Here is a 20038-nt window from a genome sequence, read left to right as displayed (position 1 = left end):
CAAACTATGATCTTAATTTGAAGAATCCGATCACCATCTTAGGATGTCGTGTTGATTTTAAAACCATTCATTTTATACTGCTGATGGACTTTATAATGATTTTCAAAATTAGAAATTTTATTTTCTAAAAGTTTTCAATTACCTGGATATGATTTACTGGGGATGATTCGATAACCCAATATCGGAAAACAATTATGAGTTACAAGGCTCATATATTCATAGAGTATGTATGCGATTTCTCTCTCTCTTCTCTCTCTTCTCTTCATCTCTATATATTAATATATATAATGCTGAGTGGAAATACTATAGATAGTAAGTGAGCTTACTGTCACCATTTGTTACGATGATGGCAGCTCAATTGGAGAGTCGTCACGTTAAGGTTTAATCTATTTACATTGATATAGGCCTCCAAATTTGATTGTAATACGTCACTGTATGATCATTTCAGGTGTGTCATCGATTTGGAGATTCCATCATCGAAAATAAATGGGTGGCAACGGAGCCCGTTTGCTACCGATAGTATTCCAGCTCAAATATATATATATATATATATATATATATATATATATATATATATAAAGCTAGTCTCCTATACTATCTATATTGCCGGGGCTCCAGTACTATAGTCCCTTTTTCGATATTAGGGTGTTCAAATCAACAATCCACACTGTTAAAACTGATCTAATTAAGGTATTTAAAATTTTTTAGAAATAAATTTTATATTTTTTCGATATATTTATTTTATGATCAAACTATTTTAAAATTGTCAATTTTCAATGGCTACTATAGCGAGTTTGGAGTTTAACGGTGTAGAAGAATCTGAATTTCTTCAAATTTTGATAGAAAATATTTTAAACTATCTAAATTAAGGTTAACATTCTTGATTTTGAATTTAAAAATCCTATGTTCAAATTTTAAAGATTATTCAATTTTCACCGTCTATTTTGACATAATTTATTTACTAAGTAAATAATGTAGAAAAAAATTAAAATTTTATTCCTAAGAACTTCATATACCTTAAATCATATTTAACGATGTGGATCATTAATTTGAATACTCTAAGATTAAAAATAAAATTATAGTATCGAAGCTCCGATACTGTAAATAGTATAAGAGACTAGCTCTTAGCAAGTAGTTTAGATCAAAGTAAATAAGTATGAAAGTACTTGGAAAGAGAGAGAATTTTTCTTGAGAAATTGTTTACTCCATCGCACCTTATGAATTCGTACATTAGTCGTGCACCACTACGTACTGATCTATCACCCCTTTCTAATCTTCTCTCTCTCTCTTCTTTTTTTTTTTTAATTCGAACATTCGGTGCTCAAATCAAAGAGAAGACTATAAATCAAGAGATAATATTCTACTCCGACGACTAACATAAGGACAGTATAGAAATGTACGTATGCATTTGAGCACATGTGCAAAGCTCTCTCTCTCTCTCTCTCTCTCTCTCTCTCTATATATATATATATATAGATTGTTGTACTATCGGTAGCACAGAGGTCTCCGTGTTATTACGTTGTTTTCAAAGATCGGCTCCGTTATACTTGATCTACACTATTAAAAATATTTGAAAACTAAATTTCGTAATTTTTCAACATTATTTGGCTAGTGATTAAAATGTTTCAAAATTGACAATTTTAATAATCGATGTGATATATTTATGAATTTAAGAGTGTAAAATTTATTCAAATCTGTTGAAATTTTTATAAACAATTCTTCTCACTATTTAGAGTAAGATCAATATCTCAAGATCTTAAATTCAAATATTTTATCATCAACTTTTATAAAATTTTTATTTTCAGCCGTTTATTTTTATACTATTCGATTGATATGTAAATAATGCCGAAAAATTATAATTCTTTTTAAAACAGTATTTTTAATATTGTAGATCAAGTTTGACGGAGTCGATCTTCGATTTGGAAGCCGTATCATCAAGAACAACTTAATAGTACGAAGACTTTTGTGCTACTGATAGTACAGCAAGCGGGACTTTATGATTATATGTGTGATCTTTACTTTAGCAGGGGAAGTTGACAGGGAACACATCAGCAAAGTCAACCCAAAGATCTTCATCGAGAAAACAACACTCCTCCTCGGAATTTTGACCCCACCCTGCGCCGCCGCCGCCGCTGCTGTCGAAGTTGCTGCATTCACGCCGCTGATGAGCGTAGTTGTCGTAACTAAAGCTTTCGTAGCCGTTCCCGACCGCCTCCGCCGTCTCCGCATCTCCGTTCCGCGCAAATCGACCCCTCACTCGTGGCCTGCTGTCGGCCAGCGTCTTTCTGCATGCGTACTGCACGTAATGAAAAGAAACAAATCAGAAGTTTTCGAAATAAGCTCTTCAATTCCATTGTAAATCTCCAAATATAAATGAATAACAATAATTGAGAAATGGACACGTATTATTATTTGTAGCAAAAAAATTAAACCAAGAGAGTGTAAGATGGGGGAGGAGCACGCATACGGTGATTTTCTTGTGGAAATTTCGTTGGTGGCGTTTGCTTCGGTACCGCTCGATCCTCTCCTTCCGCTCCTCCGCGGTGTAACGAGCCGCTTTCATGGCGACCGATCCCCCGTCCCGGCCACAATTCTCGCTCGGGACCGGCGACCCGTTCATCCCCTGTTTCCACGGTAACGACGAACAAAAAAAAAAAAAGGGATTTTTCTGAGAGGGGATGCGAAAAAGGAGGCGCCTTTGGTGGATTTCTTATCGATGGACGCGCACCTGGAGGTCGCCGGCGCTGAAGACGCGCCGGAAGGGGCCGGAGTTGAAGTCGGGGTAGTCGCCGGAGGTGGAGGAGGAGGACGAAGGGGAGGAGGGCTGCGCCGCCGCTTGGTGGTGGTGAGGGGAAGGGTGGGAAATGTAGTGGGCATGGATCGGTGGTGAAAAGGAGCGTGTGCTGTAGCTCCTGTGGAGAGAGTAAGAGGAGGGGAGAGACGAGGAGTAGGAGAAGGGATGATGATGATGATGATGAGGAGGAGGAGGAGGAGGAGGAGGGTTATCGGTATTTATGGGCTTGGAATGGGGGCAAAATTGTCCGAAAAAATATTGGAGCGATCGTGAGGGTGACGTGGAAGATGACGCTAGGATTGGGCCACGTGGAGAACTTTTTTCCCTGGACCTTGTCCATCTGGTCTATCGATTCATCCCAACAGTGCTACCACATCTTCGCGCATCAAAAATTTATGCACAGAGAGTATTTCGTAAATCATCTTGTAGTGAAATGCATTATTAGATTTATCCAAAAAAATCGGCAAACCACGCTGTGTTTTGGTTATTATTAAAATAGTAATATATTGATTCTGTATAGATATATAAACATCTTTTCACGCATTTCTTTTGAAACATGATAAATTCCAACACCGCGCACGACTTAACTATCGACAACATGTTCCGACATTCAAACAGATTTTTAAAACTATACACCATGGCGTAGGGCCCACCAAGCATGTAGGCCATTGAAAATGCACAAAAATAGGCCCAAGGATTCCAGTTTGTGGTAAGGCCCATTTTGATTTACTGAGTGGAGTTTCCTATGGTATCAATGGTAAAAAACAAAACAAAAAAAACAAAAAACAAACAAGGTACAAAGAAATGAAAAGTAACTAAAAAGTATAAAGAGAAAAAAAAAAAAGAAAAAAAAAGAAGAAGAATATATGCCTGAGAATTGATGCAAGTATGATTGTGATCAAATAATTTGCTGAAGCAATCTCTCAAAGCTAATTAAGAAAAACTTAAATAATTAACTTGGGTTCCAAAGTAAGAGGGTAAAGGAAGAGAGAGAGAGAGAGAGAGAGAGAGTTGCTGCTTTATTAGCTCTCATGCACTTTTATTTTTTTTACCTCTCCAAAGAAGAAACCAAGGAATTGTTAATTGTTTATGCACACTTGCTTGAGAATCAAATGATGGTTTAAGATGGGTGCATTTTTGTGACCTTTAATTTGCTTTACTGTAATCTCATTCATAAATAACATTCGTATTATACTTTAGAAACATTAATTTTCTTCATGGCGACTATCACCTTTTCTCACTTATAAAAAAAAAAAAAAGAAAAAAAGATTCAGAAAGAGTTTGATTTTTTGTCGAACAAAAGGGGATGCCTCGGAGAAAAGAGTCATTTAGGAAGGAACCAATCTTTTGGGAATTTGTTGATAGGTGAGAGGGATCTTTGATTTGAACATTAGATTACTCCTAATTATCATAAGATTTACATTCTCAAGTAAAAATTCTTTTTTTAGTTTATTTAGTAGTTGCGGCAACTTAAGGAACTCTTTGATTTGCCAAGTTCCATATTTGACTAGAAAAATATACAGTATTATAGATGGAATTCTTCGAGATTTACTTATTAAGTAATGCTACATATATATATCCTATATGGGGTGTATATTCTACACTTCACCTATTTAATAGGTGGGGTGTTTTTACTAATCACTTGATGTGACTAGTAGTTAACACCCCCCACCCATTGAATGAGTGGGGCGTAACTTGTACACGTAGCATTTTTCTTACTAAATTTCGTCAACAAATTTCATTTCGCATGGAGCCAATTTGGGCAGAGGTGGCCCCTTTGTATCATATCAAATACCACTAAATAGTGAAAACCTTGCTAAATGTAGAGAGAGAGAGAGAGAGAGACTTTAATCTACACATAACTTGGTTTATAATTTTGTAAATAGTATGTCCAAATCATCAGCTTCGATTGGACATCACAATACTATTTAGTCAAGCATCCAAGCGTTTGTTTTTCTAACACCGAGCAATTGACTCCCAACGGAGAGGAAGAGAAAAGGTTAGCCAAAAACATTATTTTCGCCTGTTTAGAGAGAAAAAGTCAACCAATTACTCGTATAACAGAGAATGTCAATGAGTTCTTATGCAACTAATAGGCTTTTACATTAACCAAATAATGAAATTTGCACTTGTCCATTCAAATTCGAATTGTATCTCTCGATTAATTATGACATAGTTAATTGGTAGACACAACATTACTTATTAAATTTTACGGAGCAATCATTATTCTCTACAAATTTATGCAGATAGAGAACGATGTTTAAATACTTTTTTACATTTAACACTCCCTCCTCATATCTGGATTCGAAACTTTTTACTAGACCAATTACATGAGAGAAAATTAATAATGCTAAAAGCTTAACGTAATGCTCTGATATCATCATGTTAAATTATTATAACGAAACCGTAATGCTCTGGTAGAGAATAGTGTTCAAAAATATTTATATTTACAATTACTGAGCAGGAAAATGCAAAGATAATGCAATAGATAATTATTTGATGCTTTTATTCTAAAGTGGTGAGAAAAAGGTTGCAGAGAATAAGCACACAGCAGGAGAGAGGATTCCCAAAGCTCTCAATCCATATAATAATGATGATTATATTCGGTCAGAGACACTGGAAAGTTGGTGTTATCTCTCTACTGTCCCAGCAGTATCCTAAAATATTAATATAAAAATTATGTGACCCCATAAGCACATCAACATAGGTATCAATGCTCAACTTGCATTTGACCACACATGAGAGAGAGACAAAGAGGCCCTACCACTTCCACCTCCTGATGAAGCACAAAGAGAGAATCCCATGAAGCAAAGGATGAGATTGTGAAAGAGATTAGCTAATCAATTTGGGTACGAAAGTGTCGCGATTCCAATCATTTCCTCACCTATGATAAGCTTCAATCACACTTTGTAAGAGCGAATAAACCTTGGATATGAAGAAACCACATGTCTAATCGTTTGCGTGGCTTAGTTTCGACTGCTTAAATGATAGGCGCATTCGCTACTGCTGAAAGTGAAATCAGTTTTCAGTTTTCTAGCCCCAAAAGCAGAACTTCCAGTTTAAAGCTTCTGCTTCTGTCGTAACTATCTTGTGGGAATTTTCGGTATGCATTCAAGGACAGCAGAGAGATAAAACTTCCAGTTTGCTCTTTGTCAGTAATTTTTCGATAAGCTTTCCAAAAATAGCGCTTTTGCAAAAACTCTAGCAAGGCCTAACAGGACCTTAATATCTATAGAAAAAAGTGGTGCAAATAAGCCGGAAATAGTTGATGATTCCTTACCATGTTTGCCAGCCCATCACTAAGTCCACAATACTGCCCCATATCGGCTTCAGAGGAACATTCTCCAAAAAGATTATGTGTGGGGGCATGCATAATTTTCCCATTGAATAAGACTACCTGCAAAAGAAAAGATGCCAGATTGTTTCAAGCATCCATTGGTGGCTAACTCTGTTGCTTCAGTCACTGAATCACTCACCTGCACGCTGTTTCGGCTGTCGATTCGTTCTGAAGAATACCAGAAGCAATCTGAGCCAATCAAGCTTTCCTTATCTCATATCTCTCTACAGCTTGCTTCGAAAACACCTGCAAGCCCACAGAAGAAATGCGCACTGGAGTGATGTAAACCTGACACTGTGAGATCACTTACTTTGGAGTGGGGGCATAGCAACATGATAAAGTCTGTGGACACCGAAAAACACCATCTGCTTCCAAAGAGTATAGTTGACCCCTTGAATGAGAGAGCCCACTTGAAGATTGTTCAAGATGGTCATGAAGATTTTGTGAATATGTATTCCTGGAAAGGTTGAAAAAAAATAAATAAGATGCATGCAGAGAAGGTACAAAAATTGAATAATTAAACTGAAAACAACAGAGGTTTAGTATAAGGTAATCAAATTAGAGCAAATTATAGAAGAGAATAAGCTTTTCTTTCTTGGTTCCAAACCATCACAGCAAGACAGCAAACTACAATTATTACAACAGATGAAAACGTAAATTCAAATGGCACATACTCGCAAGTTGACATGTGATGTCAATGATAAACTGCAACAAAAAGTTAATGAAGCGCTATAAGGTTAATATTGACAAGGAGCTGAGAAGACCCTAGTGGCTCGAGAACTGCTAAATACCACAGGCAGAGTGACAGGTCAAAGGATTTAATCCCCATATTGTTAGACAACCTCAGAAAACTTCCAACAGGAAAGTCTTTGTATCCCTGATCTAAAGCATCTTTTCTAATAAAAAGCACTTCTGGAGAAATGTACAAACTCACATTGAATATATCAATCGACTATTCAACATGATCACATATACTGAGAAGACCTTTATATAAGGAAAAGGAGAACAAATTATACTTACTGTGTTTGGCTTTCTGAGCACTGCTCAGCAAACTTCGCCGATTTGCAGTTGTGATCGATGGAACTGAAGAATGATATTCCTTCAAATAAACCTCTAATTACAACAACTGCAAAATCTACAAAGTTGAGTTGCAACCAGGCAAGATAGTCAAATAATTTAACGACCAGGTAGCAAGTAATGTGACTAGGTGATTGCCGTGTTACAAAGGTTGACTCATCTGCTGCAATTTGGGGTATATTCTGAGGTACCCAAAGCATTACTCTAGAGTTTAGTCATTAAAGCATGAGCAAAGAGTCCTATTAGTGATTACAATCTATATAGTGTTCTACACAATGAAGCTGATACAAATACTGTTTTACAGTTCATTTCTTTGTTAGGCACAGCGAGATCACATCTAATGAGTTGCTTTTTGCTAAACAAGAAGAATAGGAAAACAACTTATCAATTGCCTTATTTTGAGCGCTCAAATCAAAGCAAAAAAACTTCATAATAGAGATGCACCGAAAGGAAGCACTTTCGGGGTTGAAAAGATTGTTGCTTTCAATGGAAACATAAAAGCTCACAGAAAGAACATAATCTCATAACAAACAAAAATCCAAAGAAGAAAATAGATTTATGTACAAAGCACGCATACTAAAGAACATAATTCTCATAAAAAATAAAACCCAGACCGGAAAATAAATTATGTACAATGCACAAATACTATCCCTAGAACTGATACTTAGAAGAGTCCAATATCCATATTCCATACTGCAATATAGTCCAAACCTCACAAAATAGAGCCAATAGTTTCTATAACAATCGAAATTTATTAGGCAATCATTCAAACACTTTATCATCACTTCCACCTCTTGAACTTGCCCCCAAACATCCCATGCTTCCCACCGAACATCCCATGCTTCCCGCCGAACATCCCATGCTTGCCAAACTTCCCATGCTTAAACTTGCCATGGTGCTTGAACATGCCATGATGGCCATAACCGTGGTACATGCCATGCCCTTGATGATGATGATGATGATGACCATGAGACAACTGGTGAAGCCCATAAGCAGCCGCGGCGGCCGCTGCACCCCCAGCGAGCAGCGCACCGGTGCTTGGTCCATGACCTAAAAACAAAGATTTTAAAATCTACGCCGCTCGAATACAAATGTATAACACTACATGCATGCCGCAGCATACTTTGTTACAGGGATGCAACAAAATATAACACCGCACAAGAGACATAATATGAATATGTAACGACCAGCCCACTAGCAACAATAACTTGTTGGGTCCAAACATCGGCCCAAAATGCTTAAGCTCAGTTATTATTACTAGTGTCTAAGTCTCTTATATACCATTTCTATCCGAGATGGGATTATTGGGGTGTGACAGAATACCGTGTTGTGGAGGAGCAGATGGACTAGGGCCAGGATAACCGGCTGGAGGGTAACCACCAGAAGGAGGATATCCAGCCGGTGTATATCCATATGGAGGGTACCCTTGTGGAGGATACCCTCCTTGTGGAGCATACCCTCCTTGAGCAGGATATCCCGAAGGAGGATATCCCGAAGGAGGATATGGAGCAGGTGCTGGTGGGTAGCTCTGAGGTGGGTATGCTCCGGGTGGAGGCGGATATCCAGGATTGTATCCAGGCGGATGTCCAGAAAGTCCGTGTGCTATGTTCGAGAAGAATCCTCTGTCACTGCTGTCTGAACCGTCGTGCTTTTCCTTCCCACCCCCCATTTCTTATCACCACCTGAGAAACAACAAAGACGAAGAAGAACAAAATTGACGAACTCGGTAAAGAGTCTAATCCTGAAACAATCACAAGCTACTCTCTTTCCGGCTTACGGACCAGTAAATTTTCTGTATTTCATCCGACCGTCGTAAAGTACTACCTCAAAACCAGACTTCAGGAAGATGTGAAATTTAACTCAAATTTAGAAATATATAACTATGATTATACTCCATAACTGATGAATCCTTCGCTAACGTACATAACCCTTTCTATCTTAAACCCAACACAAAATTAGTAAATCCAAAATTTTCATCAACATTCCTAGGCTTATCATGATGAAAAGTTTAAGCATAAAAGCACTATAAATTTAAGTAGGCAGTATAAAATCAAGCAGATTCATAGTTTAGTATACAAACTAATTAGAAAAATTACAAACTTAGATCAACTCTTCGATATCTATATCCTTCGCTCTAACTATTTCCGATATATTAAAGGCTAACATAAAAAAGCCCTAACACCACCTGATCCAACTTAAAATTTTACTCAAATTCAAAAAAAAAAAAAAAAGCAAAAAAATCAGCAAAAATTAAGACGATCGATTCAACGACTGATGGCGGATCGATCGACTAAGACGAGTCAAAAGGGCGAAAGCGAAGGGGCTTACCGAGAATCGGAGATCTACGAAGCGGAGAGAGTACGCGAAAAAGGGGGCGAATCGCTCTCCCTCGAGGAGCTTTTCCAAGTATAAGGACTCGGATTACGCGTTTTGGCGACGCGATGTGATCGCTAAAAAGGGAATTCGATTCACGGAATTAGGGTTTTATTTTCCTTATTATTGTCATTTTGCGTGTTACTCGAAATAAATAGTAACAAATAAAACGAAAGCCGCGTGAGCAGTTGAGGGGTCCACCTCTCGCTAACCATGCGGCTTGCTTTGTTGATTAAGAAATTCGCGGATTTATTAGATGGACCTGGTCCACCATGGACCGCTCTCCTAAACCTCAAATAGCGAATAGTATTGTATGTTTTATGAACCGGTTGATGTTGGAAGTAAAATGTTTCTAAAACTTTAATTTTTTTTACTTTAAAAATTTATACCACATTCAAAATTGTTTATGTTTAGATTTGTGATTATTATTATTGATTAGAGTAAATTGTTAATGTCCTCTGCAGCAGTGGCCGAGATTCAAATTTGAATTCCTCTTTTAAGATGATGTTCTCCTTTTAGCCCACATTCACTCGGGCCGAAACGGGTCAGGTGTTGACCCTGTTTGTTTGGCCCGGCCCCAAATCTGGTCCGAGCTACAGTACTGTCCTCTTTTTTTTTTTCAAAATTAATTATTTAAAAGATTATAAAATTAAAAAATGATCAAAATGCTCTTTTTAAACTAATATTTGACCAAAAAATTAAATTTATAAAAAAATATTTATAAAATAAAAAGTTTATTCTTTTAGATAAATTAAAATTTTTTAAAAAATCATCAGGATCAAAATACTCTCCCAGCAACCAAAAATTTGACTGGGGCGGGGCTCTCGGGCCGGTACTGTCCAGGCTACGGGACACCCGGCCCGACCCGTGGCCGTGCTGGACCGGGCGGCCCACGGGTTTCCCGCCCGTTTGACATTCCAAGTGCAGTACACCATAGTTACAGTTATTAGCATATAAAATGCAAGAGAGAATCTTTTACATCAAGATTAAACTACATGTATATATATATATATATATATGCATGACAACGTGATCTACACCATGCTCATCTAGGAAACCCAGCTCTCAAATCACTGTACTGCTTCTGCAACGCCGGATTCATGCACGAAAATATCGACGGCTTCTTTGGCTTCGTCCCGAAGAGGAAAGTCCTCAGCGGTATCCTCGTCTTCGTCGATAAAGTCCTAAAATGGTTATGTTGATGATGATGTTGTTGACTGTGATGATGGCTGCTAGTTCTCGATCCAGCCGAAAGCGCGAAGCAATCGCGCAGCTTAAGCAGCGCCCTTCCGGCCTCCGCCTGAAGCCCCCTCACATGATCCAAACCGGTTTCCAGTTCCTTTGCAACCTTGTTGTTCTCTTGCTGCATGTTAAGCACTTCGCCCTGAAATTTCGCGGCTTGATACGGAGTGAACACTATATTCTCAGATTCTTCCGCGTTCGACATTTTGGATATCTCTTCCTGTATGCTACACAGAGAAGAGAACCTGCATTGAAGCTCTCCTTTCAAAAGCACATTCTTTTCTAACCACACTTGGAGCTCGGTGATTAGTTCTCTAAGCTTCTTGTGGAGCAGGGCTGATTCCCCTTTTCCTGTAACTGCTTCTCCGGAAGCCAATGAAGAAGAAACACTTTCCTCCTGCGCTTTTTCCCTCAGCTTCTCCACCTCGGCTTGCAACTCCTTGAATGTCCTTTGGAACTTCTGGATTTGGTGGTATGATGTGCTGAACCTCAACCAAAAATCCAAGTTTTCTTCTAACAGCGTGTCGATATCGGCCCTAAATTTCTCTTCTATCGTTGAAATGGGCTGAGGTTCTTCTACATGGCACGGCTTGATGTCTTCTTCTGTTTGCGGCCCATCGTTGTCTTCTTCAGCCTTTCCTATGTTCTGAGGTAAATTCACATTAAAATTGGCTTGTAAGGAACTTAGAATTTGTCTTAGAGCTCGAATCTCTTCGTCCTTCATAGCATTTGCACTCTTTAATTCTTTAACTTGCGTCATTGTCTCAGAGTGGTATTCTTGGTTTTTCTTCTCGATCTCAGAAAGTCTTTTTTTCGTATCTTTGTAGTTTCTTGAAATAGAAGCGTACTCGGCTAATAAGATCTTCTCTTTTCCTTCCAAGCCATTCAAAAATAACTGTTGCCACTTCTCTTGAGTATCATCCTCTGGCTCTTCATCTAATGAATTCATCTCCTGCAATTTATCCTTTTCTGTGTATTCCTCTGGGAGTACCTTTGAAAGATTTTGAACATTAGAAACCTCCTCGCGCTCCTTATTCTCCTCTTCAATAATGTTTTCTTCTAATTCTGGGTTTAATTGCTTAGGGAGCTGCAATATCTTCGAGAGATGATTAAGCCCACTGCGTGCTTCATTCAGCTGTGTTTCAACAGCAGCTTTCTCCGTCCGGAAGCTCCTCTCAAGCTGCTGAATTCTCTGCAGCTCTTCCTCCGCCTGCTTCAACCTGTCAGCCAACTCATTAGAATCACCACGAGAAGCCATTCTCTCTTCCTCCAAGCCCCTCAGACGCTTCTGCAACTCATCAGTTTCTGACCTTAATCTCTTTATCTGCGCACTCTGAGAAGAAATGGTTAGTTCCAAACTAATAACTTTATCAACAAGCTCGTCTATCTTTTCGGCTAGTTCAACAACTGAAGCCTCAGAACTCATTTCAAAATGCTCTTTTACTTTCTGGCAAACGGAACTTAATTCCAACATATCCCCCTTCAAACCATAAACAGCTTTTTCTACATTGGGCTCAATAGAGCTCGACCATGTTTCTTTGGCCGAGACCTCCTCCTCACCTGTTAGAGCCTTTAGCTTCTGCTTAGCTTCTTCAATTCTTTGTGATTCGATTCTCGCTTCTTGTTCTGACCTCTTGTGTTGTTCCCGCAAGCTAAATAATGTATCCTCGCACGATTTGATGGCTCTCGCAGCCATTAGAGCTCGAGCCTCATCATCTTCAATCACCGAGCTCGCATTAAAAGTATCTTGCAAGCAAGAAACTTCCTCCTGCATATTAGTAATCTTATTTTCTATTTCCCAATACTTTGCCAAGCCACTTTCGTAGGAGCTTTTTACAAATTCCTTCTCGGTCTGAAGCACCAGAATCTCCTTTTGCAGCCTGCCGATCTCTTCTTGCACCTTCTCTTTGCTGATCTGCGAGCTTATCCGCCTATGTTGCAACTTTCTCGGGGGTGGGCTAATTTCTCTGCTCTTATTACCTCTTAAATTCAATCGAGGGATCTCAACCGGCGGTTCCTTATCGTTGCGATTTTTGGCAGGATCGATTGCGGTTATGGCTTTCGGGGAGCTGTCGTCGTCCTCGTCTTCCATTGCGTACTGGACTTGGTCGGGAAATGCAGTCGCGATCGTGTGGTTGGCTTTGTGCAGCTCGCCCGATATCCGGTCGTACCGATCGGCCAAGGCTTTGTAAGATCGGTAGGCTTCTTCGACAAAGTTTATCAACTCAGGTCTCCTCCTGAAGTACAGTTCGGCCTTCTTGGCGAAGGAGTCGGCATCCTCTTCGATGAGCTTGATCATCGAATTCACCCTCTCCTCCATCTCTGTAATTAGTAAAAATTTATAGATAAAAATATATATATGTAAATAAGCTTTAGATTTTCAGCACAAACAAGTATCACATTTGAACCGATATATGTTCGCATTGAACGCATGCTTTAATTCAACATAGAGCAAACCCTTGAAAGGAGCTTCCGCAGATCAAAAACCTTAGCATAGTAGTAAATCATTGGAACTATGATTAAAAGAAGTACTTTTCTAAGAAACACGCCGGCCCCAAGCAATCCTCCGTCAAGTGAAATTGAAAGCAAATTTTTTTGAAAAAAAAGAGGGAATTGCTCCTTAATTTTTGCTCTTTGACACGAAAAATTAGAAACATGAGCATTTAGTTGGCTCGATCGAACCGATTAACGCGAAATGAATGAGAATTCGAATGCGAACAAGGAATCATCATTAATGCGAATCAAAGGAGAGAGAGAGACCTTGGAGGTCGTTGTCGAGCCATTTGGATTGCTTGGTCCTGATGTGGCTCGCCCACCACCATGAATACGCATTGCTCGCCGCTCTCTGCAACATCTCGCCCCTCGCTCCCTCTCTTCACCACCCGCTCCCTCGGCTCCTTGCGAATTCTAGGGCTTCGTGATCGGGATGGAGACGATGATCCCCATTACAATGGGATCCACGAGAGGAGGAGGAGGAGGAGGAGGAGATTGAGCACGGCCAAGGGGTTGTTGGGGTGGTGGGAAATAGGGTTTTTTTTTTTGGTTTTTTGGTTTTTTTGTTGAGGGGAACGATGGTTCACCCCCGCAAGAGATGGGGAAACATGCGGAGGAGCAACCGAGGCGGAAAAGGGCGGACACGGGAAACGAGAAACGGGAAACGGCTACAGCGTCCGTTCGCGCGCGCGGGTAGAATGAGAATCGACGTGTCCAATTAGTTGAGGATTTTGGACTACGGGTACAAACCCATCCACCCAATCTACCGACCCAAACCCGATCAAAATCAGACAGTTCCATTCCATTCTATATAAAATTCCATTCAATTCAGTTTACATTTAGCCTCCTCAAAAAAAAAGAAAAAAAAAAAAATCTTAACAAACCTATATTAGGACACAGCGGTTTCAAAATTTGAGATAAATTTCATATTGTAATAAGAACTTAAAAGATTTTGTCTTTTTTAACAAAATTTTTAGGATAAACTTCAAATACCACTCCTATAGTTTTGTATTTTCTCACTTTAATACCTTGTGATTTAAAGTGTATCAAGTTAGTGTCTTATGGTTTTATTTTAAAGTATATCAAGTTAGTATCCTATGGTTTTATTTTTATTTTTTCGTCAGCTTTTTCGTTAATACTTTATTAAATTATACACAAAAAATTTCAGATATCCCACCTAAGTTTATCGAATATTCAGTTTAATACCCTTTGCACCGGTTTGGTTCGGGGTTAAGGGTTGGAGTATCCCCTTAACCCGGAAGTTATTCCCAAACACCCAATTTGGGAGGTGGGGTTAGTTAACCCCACCCTTCCCTACCCTACCCTACCCTACTACTCCAACGAAACAAAACACTATTTTACTCATTATCTTTCTTATCCCACCTACTCCAACCAAACACTATTTTATCTCTATCTGTACTAAACCCAATTCTCAACCAAACACAAAATTACTCTAACCCCACCTTAACCCTGAACTTAACCCTATCCCTGGAATAACTAGTTTTTTCTTAATCCCGAACCAAACGGTAGCTTTAGTTTTAACTTTGTAACTTATTTAACAAAAAAAATTAATGAAATCTATAAAAAATAAAATAAAAATGAAACCACAATCCACAAGGTACTAATTAAATTGATACACTTTAAACCATAGGGTATTAAAATGAGAAAATGTGAAACCACGGGGTGATATTTGAAGTTTTTCCAAATTTTTATAAGAGATAGTTATAGCCGGAAGCATAAGCATTCAAAAGTTTATTATTTTTATAAAGAAAAGGTGAAGAATTTCAATTTTGAATTATTATGACAATTCATAATAGTAACCTTGTAGAATATATAAAAAGTTTTTTTTTTTAAAGAAGGCTCACAGGCAAAATATACAAGATTCGAGGGACTAAAATATAAAATAAGCTGTGCGCTCTGCAATAACTATCTCTTATAAAAACTTGCGCCCGATTTTCCCGCCGATGTTCAAATTTCCCAACGCACCACAAGGAATCCTCCGTTTCATCAAATTCTCTGCCACGTCACGAATCCGCGGCACGTCCATCACAACCTTCCATTCCCCATCCATCTATCCAAAATCCAACGGCCCATACACCATCTCCCCACACAGGCTCACTCCCCCCCATTCCCCACCNAATCCTCCGTCAAGTGAAATTGAAAGCAAATTTTTTTGAAAAGAAAGAGGGAATTGCTCCTTAATTTTTGCTCTTTGACACGAAAAATTAGAAACATGAGCATTTACTTGGCTCGATCGAACCGATTAACGCGAAATGAATGAGAATTCGAATGCGAGCAAGGAATCATCATTAATGCGAATCAAAGGAGAGAGAGAGACCTTGGAGGTCGTTGTCGAGCCATTTGGATTGCTTGGTCCTGATGTGGCTCGCCCACCACCATGAATACGCATTGCTCGCCGCTCTCTGCAACATCTCGCCCCTCGCTCCCTCTCTTCACCACCCGCTCCCTCGGCTCCTTGCGAATTCTAGGGCTTCGTGATCGGGATGGAGACGATGATCCCCATTACAATGGGATCCACGAGAGGAGGAGGAGGAGGAGGAGATTGAGCACGGCCAAGGGGTTGTTGGGGTGGTGGGAAATAGGGTTTTTTTTTTGGTTTTTTGGTTTTTTTGTTGAGGGGAACGATGGTTCACCCCCGCAAGAGATGGGGAAACATGCGGAGGAGCAACCGAGGCGGAAAAGGGCGGAAACGGGAAACGGGAAACGGGAAACGGCTACAGCGTCGGTTCGCCCGCGCGGGTAGAATGAGGATCGACGTGTCCAATTAGTTGTGGATTTTGGACTACGGGTACAAACCCATCCACCCAATCTACCGACCCAAACCCGATCAAAATCAGACAGTTCCATTCCATTCTATATAAAATTCCATTCAATTCAGTTTACATTTAGCCTCCTCAAAAAACAAGAAAAAAAAAAATCTTAACAAATCTATATTAGGACACAGCGGTTTCAAAATTTGAGATAAATTTCATATTGTAATAAGAACTTAAAAGATTTTGTCTTTTTTAACAAAATTTTTAGGATAAACTTCAAATACCACTCCAATAGTTTTGTATTTTCTCACTTTAATACCTCGTGATTTAAAGTGTATCAAGTTAGTGTCCTATGGTTTTATTTTAAAGTGTAAAGTTAGTGTCCTATGGTTTTATTTTTCGTTAATACTTTATTAAATTATACACAAAAAATTTCAGATATCCTACCTAAGTTTATCGAATATTCAGTTTAATACCCTTTGCACCGGTTTGGTTCGGGGTTAAGGGGTGGAGTATCCCCTTAACCCGGAAGTTATTCCCAAACACCCAATTTGGGAGGTGGGGTTAGCTAACCCCACCCTACCCTACCCTACCCTACCTTATCCTACTACTCCAACCAAACAAAACACTATTTTACCCATTATCCTTCTTATCCCACCTACTCCAACCAAACACTATTTTATCTATATCTGTACTAAACCCAATTCTCAACCAAACACAAAATTACTCTAACCCCACCTTAACCCTGAACTTAACTCTATCCCTGGAATAGCTTTTTCTTAACCCCGAACCAAACGGTAGCTTTAGTTTTAACTTTGTCACTTATTTAACAAAAAAAATTAATGAAATCTATAAAAAATAAAATAAAAATGAAACCACAATCCACAAGGTACTAATTAAATTGATACACTTTAAACCATAGGGTATTAAAATGAGAAAATGTGAAATCACGGGGTGATATTTGAAGTTTTTCCAAATTTTTGTAAGAGATAGTTATAGCATTCAAAAGTTTATTATTTTTATAAAGAAAAGGTGAAGAATTTCAAATTTGAATTATTATGACAATTCATAATAGTAACCTTGTAGAATATATAAAAAGTTTTTTTTTTTAAAGAAGGCTCACAGGCAAAATATGCAAGAATTCGAGGGACTAAAATATAAAATAAGCTGTGCACTCTGCAATAACTTGCGCCCGATTTTCCCGCCGATGTTCAAATTTCCCAACGCACCACAAGGAATCCTCCGTTTCATCAAATTCTCTGCCACGTCACGAATCCGCGGCACGTCCATCACAACCTTCCATTCCCCATCCATCCATCCAAAATCCAACGGCCCATACACCATCTCCCCACACAGGCTCACTCCCCCCCATTCCCCACCCACTTATATCACTCCCCCCCATTCCCCACCCACTTATATATAAGGCGAGCACACTCCTCAAATTCAAATCTCCCAATCCCACCAATCCCTATCCCCAACGCCCCCGCGATCCAAAACCCTAACCCTAACCCTAGCTCGCCGGAGAAGGAGGAGGAGGAGGAGGAGGAGAGGATGTCGGGGCGGGGGAAGGGGGGGAAGGGGTTGGGGAAGGGCGGGGCGAAGCGGCACCGGAAGGTGCTCCGCGACAACATCCAGGGGATCACGAAGCCGGCGATCCGGCGCCTGGCGCGGCGCGGCGGCGTGAAGCGGATCAGCGGGCTGATCTACGAGGAGACGCGCGGCGTGCTGAAGATCTTCCTGGAGAACGTCATCCGCGACGCCGTCACCTACACCGAGCACGCCCGCCGCAAGACCGTCACCGCCATGGACGTCGTCTACGCCCTCAAGCGCCAGGGCCGCACCCTCTACGGCTTCGGCGGCTAGCCAATGCCTCTCTCTCTCTCTCTCTTCGCGGGCGCCGCCCATCCCAAAAGTCTTGCGGTCAAGAAGGTAACGAGCTCGACGACGATTAGGGTTAGGGTTAGGGCCGGGCTCTCTCTCTCTCTCTCTCTCTCTCAGGTAATGAATGCATTGCCCTATGTTTGGTATGATCTATTGTGTATTATTAATAATCATGAACTAATTATTAAAATCTTATGTAGTGTTAGTAGTAATTTCAAATGTTTAACAAGTTATGTGTGAAACTTAGTTTGTTATCCACTCATTTGTATTAAAAGTTAAGTAGAGCCCGGCCCAGTTTCTGCAAGGCCCAATTGGACCTTTTTCGTGTACATGAGCTAACGAGCGAATAAGCCCATTTTGGATCTTGGTCAAACGATCCAATTAAATCGTCATTTTTTTTTAAAAAAAATGATAGGAATTTCGAAGGGTTTAATTACTAACAATGATTATTTATAATATCTATTATTTAATTTGCAACATTAACCCTCATCTGCCTCCGTGTATCATCGCAGAAGCTTCTAATTTTATTCTTTTTGTCTACACGTTCCCATGATAATTTGGGTTGTTTAATTTCAAATTTGAATCATAGGTGTCAAGTGTACTGTTCTTTAATTGATAATTGTATTCGTAATTTTTATAATTCCACGCTAATCCTCACCTCTTTGATGTTGAGGTATCATTGACAACTCAATGCCACAAACCTCAATTATTTCCTCATTTAATGGTTTGAGCCTTTTAAGCAAAGTAATCTACAGATTATTATAATATTAACTCGAGGGAATTTGGTAGATAATTCATGAATAAAATACAATTTTATGATTATTGAAACAAAAAAAAAACATGAGAAAAAATTGTTATGTTATCACAATAGATTTGTTGCTGAATTTTTTCAGTGGGCAAATTCATTTTTTTTTTTTCTTTTAGGGGTAAAAAAATGGTTAGATTTAGAACACACACTCTCTTTGCACAAAAACTCAATGTATCTCGTATTGTTGGGGAGATTTTGTGGTCCCTGTAGCAGGGCTCTTTTTCATTGTAAGGTTTTAAAAATTTATAATTTGTTAACCAGTTTTATCAAAATTGATAAATTAATGTTATTTTGTTTCAACTTAAGAGTCACATAAGGGGAAAAGCAGAGAATTATGTGCTATTTGTTATGGTTGGTCATAGAATTCTTTTAAAATGCGGATTATTAGAATTTTTTAGATTATTAAGATTGTATATAAGTTATTGTAATTTTGTATAATAGTTAGAAGAACCATTAGAAAAGTCTCTCTCTTTTTTTTTCTTTTTTTTTTCTTTTTTTTTTTTTGAGAAAAAATAACATGCTATTGTTTCATTCATTTAGAGGATAAATTATTAGATTATAATTTGAGGCAACTGGTGTCTACATTGGAATCTTGTTTTTACCATTCAAAAAGGAATTCAAAAAAAGATTAAAGATGCCTTTTTTTTTTTATCGAAAATAGAAAAGGATGAAATAATTTTTAGTCGTAAATGTCTATTTTTGTTGTTTGATTTATGTAAATTTATTTTTGATTGAAACTCAACAGTTTATGAAGTATTGTAATTATTTTAGCTCATTTAAATGTGAAGTCAATTACCCGAAAAAAAAAGAATGAAAATAAACATTATAATATATTAATGATGGGAAATTTGCTTCGGTGAAATAATTACAAAGATATGTGATTTAATAATTTTTGATAAAAACAAACATGGAAGTAAGAAATTTTAGCTTTTACGTTATTTACTTTTTACCAAATAAATATTGAAATTAGAGTAATTTTAGTTTCACAACAATACAAATAAACAATAAAAGTGAACTAATTTTTGTTTAAAATTTTAATTTATTTGAAAATTTATTTCAACTTGAACTTTATGTTTGCTGAAATAAACAGGTGCTAGGTGTAATCAAAATGACCAATAGCCTATTCACATTTAACCACATAGTATTTAAATAACAAACATTACAAATAATAACTTATTATTATTTTTAAAAAATATAATATAAAATTATGGTTGGTCTTTATCTAGTTAAGTTGTAATATTCATTTTTTTAATCAACTT

General features: G+C 38.4%; 4 protein-coding genes across 6 annotated transcripts; 1 reads left to right on the top strand and 3 right to left on the bottom strand.

Moving 5' to 3' along the window:
* On the bottom strand, nucleotides 1790–6565 carry LOC109728332 (transcription factor GHD7-like). Its single transcript, XM_020258719.1, has 6 exons — nucleotides 6442–6565; nucleotides 6271–6299; nucleotides 6075–6191; nucleotides 2729–3019; nucleotides 2468–2623; nucleotides 1790–2296 (listed from the first exon to the last, which is right to left on the bottom strand). Exons 1-6 carry the CDS (start codon nucleotides 6563–6565, stop codon nucleotides 2021–2023), a joined length of 993 nt encoding a protein of 330 aa, XP_020114308.1. The 3' UTR covers nucleotides 1790–2020.
* Nucleotides 7733–9718, bottom strand: LOC109728206 (glycine-rich protein A3-like). 2 transcript variants are annotated; one of them, XM_020258567.1, is made up of 3 exons: nucleotides 9537–9718; nucleotides 8532–8890; nucleotides 7733–8258 (listed from the first exon to the last, which is right to left on the bottom strand). In XM_020258567.1, exons 2-3 carry the CDS (start codon nucleotides 8875–8877, stop codon nucleotides 7990–7992), a joined length of 615 nt encoding a protein of 204 aa, XP_020114156.1. In that variant the 5' UTR covers nucleotides 8878–8890; nucleotides 9537–9718; the 3' UTR covers nucleotides 7733–7989. The 2 variants fall into 2 exon arrangements, with proteins under 2 accessions (XP_020114156.1, XP_020114157.1); XM_020258568.1 differs by lacking the exon at nucleotides 9537–9718 and adding an exon at nucleotides 8990–9418.
* On the bottom strand, nucleotides 10519–15999 carry LOC109727793 (protein NETWORKED 2A-like). 2 transcript variants are annotated; one of them, XM_020257972.1, is made up of 2 exons: nucleotides 15655–15999; nucleotides 10519–13145 (listed from the first exon to the last, which is right to left on the bottom strand). In XM_020257972.1, exons 1-2 carry the CDS (start codon nucleotides 15746–15748, stop codon nucleotides 10627–10629), a joined length of 2613 nt encoding a protein of 870 aa, XP_020113561.1. In that variant the 5' UTR covers nucleotides 15749–15999; the 3' UTR covers nucleotides 10519–10626. The 2 variants fall into 2 exon arrangements, with proteins under 2 accessions (XP_020113561.1, XP_020113560.1); XM_020257971.1 differs by lacking the exon at nucleotides 15655–15999 and adding an exon at nucleotides 13584–13921.
* On the top strand, nucleotides 17633–18275 carry LOC109728193 (histone H4). The gene has a single exon (XM_020258548.1). It carries the CDS (start codon nucleotides 17642–17644, stop codon nucleotides 17951–17953), a length of 312 nt encoding a protein of 103 aa, XP_020114137.1. The 5' UTR covers nucleotides 17633–17641; the 3' UTR covers nucleotides 17954–18275.

Source organism: Ananas comosus, linkage group 23 (genome assembly GCF_001540865.1).
Source record: "Ananas comosus cultivar F153 linkage group 23, ASM154086v1, whole genome shotgun sequence".
Lineage (NCBI taxonomy): Eukaryota > Viridiplantae > Streptophyta > Magnoliopsida > Poales > Bromeliaceae > Ananas > Ananas comosus.
This window is presented reverse-complemented; position numbering and strand designations above follow the sequence as displayed.